The sequence below is a fragment of the Sander lucioperca genome, chromosome 22, assembly GCF_008315115.2.
Source record: "Sander lucioperca isolate FBNREF2018 chromosome 22, SLUC_FBN_1.2, whole genome shotgun sequence".
NCBI lineage: Eukaryota > Metazoa > Chordata > Actinopteri > Perciformes > Percidae > Sander > Sander lucioperca.
The window spans coordinates 1,373,036-1,379,443 of record NC_050194.1 but is presented as its reverse complement, the minus strand read 5'-3'; the positions used below and the strand labels follow the sequence as shown (position 1 = coordinate 1,379,443).

Here is a 6,408-nt window from a genome sequence, read left to right as displayed (position 1 = left end):
TTAAAATCCTTCTCCTGACCTACAAAGCTCTAAATGGTCAGGCACCATCATATTTAAAGAGCTCATAGTACCTTACTGTACCACTAGATTCAAGATTCAAAAAGCTTTATGTTGCCATGTTAGAAAATTGTCTTTTGATTGAAGGCAGAGTGTGTGTGATGTGTCAGTGGCATGAGTTTTGTATATGTATTGCATTGGGAATGAAGGCTTTGTTGTATAATGACTTTTTAGCCAGAGGCACTCTGAACCTTCTTCCTGATGGTAATAGCTCAAAGCTTTGGTGGAGGGGGTGGGAGGCATCCTGGATGATGAAGTTGGATTTTCTTTCCACTGCTTGTATATAAAGATCAGATGGCTGTTTTTGTGGAATGCCTATGATCTTAACGGCTTGCCTGGCTATCCTAGCCAGCTTTCTCTTGCATTTGTTTGGTAGGAAGCTGTACCAAGATGTGATGTTGAAAGCGATGACAGACTCTATCAGTGACTGGTATACTCTGAAAGGAATATCCTGTCTCACTTCAAATCCTTTAAGCCTTCTGAGGAGACACATGCGCTGTTGGGCCTTTTTGTAAATTGTGTCAACATGCAGGGTGAAGGTGTGACGGTGGTCAATCAAAGTACCAAGGTACTTGAAACTTTCAACCTGTTCCACTACTTGCCTTTCCAGTCTCAATGTGTCAGGGTTTTGGTATTTTTATTGTGTCTTATTGTGGTAGTCTTGTTTTTCTGTTATGTTCGGTTTCCTGTTTTATTTTGTAGTCTGTCTTGTCTCCCTTGTCTTGTCTAGTTTACTTCCTGTCTTTGTTTGTTTCCCGCCTTTTTTGATTGTTTTGCCCCACCCTGATTTGTTCCACCTGTTGTATCACCTGTCCCTTGTCAGTGTTCATTACCCTGTGTATTTAGTCTCTCTGTTTTCCCTTGTCTCTTGTCGGATCATTTCATTCTGTTTCCCGTTCATTCTGTTTGCCGTGTATTCTTTCCTGTTGGATGTTTCTCTGTGTTTTTGTGGATTCTGTTTTTCGATTGTTCCAGCCTGGCTACCTTCCTGAGGACATTTTGTGTGAGACTCTTTTTGTTTTAATAAATCCTCTCAATGCATTTGGGTCCAAGCCTAGTCTTTCCTGACTAAACCTGACAGAATGATCCGACCACAAATGGACCCAGCAGTTTTTGAGCCTCTCATTCACCCGTTGGACTCTAGTGGTGAATTCATGATTGAATTTTTTCGCGGGCTTTATGAGGAGGATCCTGCCCTTGCTAGGCACATCATGGAGGCTCGCTGGCAGGCTACTGAAAAGGAGTTTAGCTTTCCAGTCTCCAAGCCTGTCAGCCTTCCTGAGTTTCAGCAGCCAACTCGCCTCTCTGTCTCCAAGCCAGACAGCCTTTCTGAGCCTCATGTACAGCAGACAACCAGCCTGCCTGTTTCACCGCCTACTAGCTTCCTAGCTACTGGTTCTCTGTTCCTGAACCAGCCTGCCTCCTTGCCTGCTTCCCCGGAACTTTTTTCTGTTTGCTTTTCTGGCTGTGTTTTCTGGGACTCGTGGAGGCCGAAGACGGGAAAGGGAAAACATGGCTCCCAGCGCCATGCCCTGCATCAACCTCTTGTCGGACCTGAGCTGACCTGTGTACCTGAGTTGACCAGTGTACCTGAGCCTGAGCTGACCTGTGTATCTGAGCTTAAGCTGACCTGTGTATCTGAGCTTGAGCTGACCTGTGTTCCTGAGCCTGTGCTGTTCAGCGGACCTGAGTCTGAGTTGACCAGTGTTCCAGAGCTGACCAGTGTTCCAGAGCTGACGTGCAGCTCTCCTGACCCTGGGCTGACGTGCAGCTCTCCTGACCCTGGTCTGTCATGCAGCCGCCCAGAACCGCCGCTGACGTGCAGCCGCCCAGAACCGCTGCTGACGTGCAGCCGCTCAGAACCGCCGCTGACGTGCAGCCGCCCAGAACCGCCGCTGACATGCAGCCGCCCAGAACTGCCACTGATGTGCAGCCGCTCAGAACCGCCGCTGACGTTCAGCCGCCCAGAACTGCCACTGACGTACAGCCGCCCAGAACTGCCACTGACGTGCAGCCGCCCAGAACCGCCGCTGACGTGCAGCCGCCCAGAACCGCCGCTGACGTGCAGCCGCCCAGAACCGCCGCTGACGTGCAGCCGCCCAGAACCGCCGCTGACGTGCAGCCGCCCAGAACCGCCGCTGACGTGCAGCCGCCCAGAACCTTCGCTGACGTGCAGCCACCCAGAACCTCAGCTGACGTCCAGCCGTCCAGAGTCTCAGCTGATGTCCAGTCGTCCAGAGTCTCCAATGACAGCTCTTCAAGAGTCATCCAGTCATCCAGAGTCTCTGATGACAGCTCTTCAAGAGTCATCCAGTCGTCCAGAGTCTCCGATGACTGCTCTTCAAGAGTCATCCAGTCATCCAGGGTCTTCGATGACAGCTCTTCAAGAGTCTACATCGACTGACCTCCCAGAGTCTACGTCGACTGACGTCCCAGATTCTGCGCTGACCAGTCTTCTAGAGCCTCAGCTGACCAGTCTCCCAGTGCCTTCATTGACCACGGCCCCAGAGACGGTGCCGTTGCCCGGCACTTCAGAGACTTTGCCGTTGCCCGATATCTCAGAGACTATGCCTTTCCCCGGTACCCCTGAGACTTCACCCGTCTTCGGCATCCCAGAGACTTTGCCTTTGCCCTGCCCCCCAGAGACTTTGCCTTTGTTGTCGGTTCGACCGACTCCTGTCCCCCATGTTTTGTCGGTAGTCCGGCCGACTTCTGTTCCAGTTACCCTGTCGGTGGATTTGCCGACTTCTGATCCTGTTGCCTTGTTACCTGTTCCTGATCATGTTACCTTATTGGCAGACACTGGCCCAGCTGATTCGTCACCTGTCTCCAGCTCAGCTAACCAGTCGCCTGTCTTCAGCCCAGCTGACTCGTCGCCTGTCTTCAGCCCAGCTGCCCCTTCTCCTGCTCGGTCTGCCTATACTCCTGAGGGGTTTTGCCTTTGCAGCCGGCCTTCAGAAGGGATTTGCCTTCGCAGACGGCCTCCAGAGGGGTTTTGCCTTCGCGGACAGCCTCCTGAGGGGATTTGCCTTCGCCGCCGGCCTTCTGAGGGGATTTGCCTTCGCCGCTGGTCTTCAGGGGGGTTTCGCCTTCGGCCTTCTGAAGGGATTCGCCTTCACCACCGGTCTTCTGAGGGGTTTCGCCTTCGCAGCCGGCCTTCAGAGGGGTTTCACCTTCGCAGCCGGCTTTCAGAGGGGTTTCGCCTTTGCAGCCGGCCTTCAGAAGGGATTTGCCTTCGCAGACGGCCTCCAGAGGGGTTTTGCCTTCGCGGACGGCCTCCCGAGGGGATTCGCATTCGTCGCCGGCCTTCTGAGAGGATTTCGCCTTCACCGCCAGTATCTAGAGGGATATCACCTTCGGCGCCGGCCTCCAGAGGGATTTCGCCTTCGCAGCCAGCCTTCAGAGGGGATTCGCCTTCGCCGCCAGCCTCCAGAAGGATTTCGCCTTCAACGACGGCCGCCAGAAGGATTCTGCCTTCGCCGCCGGCCTCCAGAAGGGTTTCGCCTTCGCCGCCGGCCTTCAGAGGGGATTCGCCTTCGTCGACAGTCGTCCGAGAATCTTCGGCATCCTGTTCGGCCGTCAGAGGAGTTTCGCCTTTGTCGCTGGTCTCCTGTAAGTCCTCGACAACCTGCTTGTCCTCCAGGTCTTCACCTTCGCCGTCCTGCTCGGCCACCTGAGGGACTCTGCCTTTGCCGTCCTGACCGGACGCCAGATGGGTCTCATCTGTGCTGCGCCTCTCTGCTCCCTGTCCCTAGTGGCCCTCTGTTTCCCCAGGCCTCTCCGGCTCTCTGTTTTCCCCCAGGCCTTTTTGCCACTAGTTCCCCATGCCCTAGTGCCCATGGTCGCCAGTTCCCACTATCCTCTGTTCTCTAGCCCAGTTTGACTTTTTCCTCTGTTAGGGTTTTGGTATTTTTCTATTGTCTTATTGTGGTAGTCTTGTTTTTCTGTTATGTTCGGTTTCCTGTTTTATTTTGTAGTCTGTCTTGTCTCCCTTGTCTTGTCTAGTTTACTTCCTGTCTTTGTTTGTTTCCCGCCTTTTTTGATTGTTCTGCCCCACCCTGATTTGTTCCACCTGTTGTATCACCTGTCCCTTGTCAGTGTTCATTACCCTGTGTATTTAGTCTCTCTGTTTTCCCTTGTCTCTTGTCGGATCATTTCATTCTGTTTCCAGTTCATTCTGTTTGCCGTGTATTCTTTTGCCGTGTTTCCTGTTGGATGTTTCTGTGGATTCTGTTTTTCGATTGTTCCAGCCTGGCTACCTTCCTGAGGACACTTTGTGTAAGACTCTTTTTGTTTTAATAAATCCTCTCACTGCATTTGGGTCCAAGCCTAGTCTTTCCTGACTAAACCTGACACAATGGTGTGGATGTAGATGAGGCGTATCAAGCAGTCGGCCCCTATGGCAACAGTTCCATGGTCTTGGATGTTAAGCTCCAGTGAGCTTCTCTTGAACCATTATCTTTATTGTTACTATAAGTGCCAGGGCACATCATGCCAACTGCTATAATTGTTATGAATCATATCATGTATATCTGTATCAGTGTCTCTGTGTTCCAACTGGCACCAGCAGATGGCTGCCCACCTAGAGCCTGGGTCTGTCCCAGGTTTCTGCCTAAAAGGAAGTTTTTCCTCTCCACTGTCGCACCAAATGCTTGCTCATGGGAAATTGTTGGGTCTTTGTAAATTATATCTGTAAAGTGTCCTGAGATAACTCCTGTTGTTATTTGACACTATAAATAAAATTGGATTGAAAATTGAATTGATAGAGTTTGGGCACACTCCTGTCCTCTCAATCATTTGGTGTAAGGTGGTCGTAAAACTCAGTCCGAGTCAGTCTTTTTCCTGTCTTGACGTTCTGACAAAATCAAAGGTGTTTGATATTATCATAAGTTTTAAGTCTTGGTAGTGAAGTCAAATCATGTGAACATTGTCAACAACCAATGGGTGCGCTCCCTCCAGCATCAAACAGGAAGCAGCAAACGGTTGGAGCCAGTGGTGTTTATGGTTGCTATGGCGCTGCGCTAGGCTAAACGCTAAAGAGGGAAAGTTGCCGATTTCCAACCCTTCTGAAGCACGTCATCCAACGGGAGTTTTACCGGCGGATAAACGGGGACCTCCGGGTACTACCGCCATTCATCTGCATGTACGGCAGAACAGAAAATCGGCAAACTTTTCCTAAAGTTAACAGCTAATGCTAGTGGTAGCTAGCTAGCTTGGTTACATTTTTCTAAATGAATCTAGTTTCTCTTGCAATTTGTGACCCTGCAAGATCCCCAGTTTTTAATGTTAGATGTGAGATGGTGTCATATTTTAGTCTTTTCAAAGTCTTTTCAAAAGTCTTCTAGTGTATGGTAGGCATAAGGTGCATTGCCGCCACCTTCTGGAACTAGCTACTGCGTCATCAAGAAGTCAAACATAACAGGACAAAGTGAATGAACAACAGCAAATGGAGGGAGAACAAAAAGCTGATTTAAACCGCAGTTCTTGTTCATTTAGTTTTCGTCTTTATTTTCATCTCAGTTAAAATTCATTTTATATTATTTTTTTTAGTCTCAGTTTTAGTTAACTATAATAACCCTGGTCTTTGTTCAAAGATGACCTAATTTTTTATCCAATTCATCTCTTCCCAGTGGAAGCTTTAAACCGTTTTTGTCTGGTGTTCTGACTTCTGGATGCTTCAAGATCAAAGTTCCACACTAAGGTCATGTGTCAAAGACAGGGTTGCACAACGAAATGCAAGTTGTAGTTTCATTCACTGATGAAGACTGTGAGATGTGGTTGAAGGCTCCCAAAAAGTTAATAAGTGGACCCCAGAGTTGATTTGATGAGTTGTGTTATGGTAGAGCATGTCTTTATGAGTAGGAATAGAATCATATTCTCCTTGAGAATTGCCTATTTGTTAAATTCCACCACACTTAGTTAGTGTTGCCAGAGTTGGGTAGTAACGGATTACATGTAATCTGGATTACGTAATCAGATCACAAAAATCAAGTAACTATAATCAGCTCAGATTAAAATAAAAAATGTGTAATCAGATTACAGTTACATTGTTGAGGATTACCTGATTACATTTTATCATGCAAACAATGCACCTTTTTTATGATAGCCTATGTTTTAATTTGACAAGCAGTTCATTCATTTGTCCACTAGATGTCACTATCCTCCAATTGCCTGTGTAGTTTCTTAACAAGAAAAAGGTTCAAATCAAAACTCAAGAGGAGGAGCCGTCGACGTCAAAAGACAGACTCGTTTCAGTTGGGAAAAATGCGTTAACTAGTTGGCAATATCGCCACAACTTCGATTTAAAGACAGTGGAAAATAATAATCTGTATGTTGTGTGCAAGTTGTGTA

The 6,408-nt window shown here is 48.5% G+C and overlaps 1 protein-coding gene across 1 annotated transcript in view; it reads right to left on the bottom strand.

Annotated features, from left to right (window-relative positions):
• Nucleotides 1-1,442: 1,442 nt before the first annotated feature.
• LOC118494288 overlaps nt 1,443-6,408 on the bottom strand; it is a 46,401-nt gene continuing 41,435 nt past the window's right edge. Inside the window, exons 6-9 of the mRNA XM_035997828.1 lie at nt 3,575-3,754; nt 3,037-3,213; nt 2,228-2,424; nt 1,443-1,629 (exon numbers count right to left, since the gene is read on the bottom strand). Of these exons, the coding sequence (XP_035853721.1) occupies nt 1,443-1,629; nt 2,228-2,424; nt 3,037-3,213; nt 3,575-3,754 (741 nt within the window). The remainder of the gene's footprint in view (nt 1,630-2,227; nt 2,425-3,036; nt 3,214-3,574; nt 3,755-6,408) is intronic.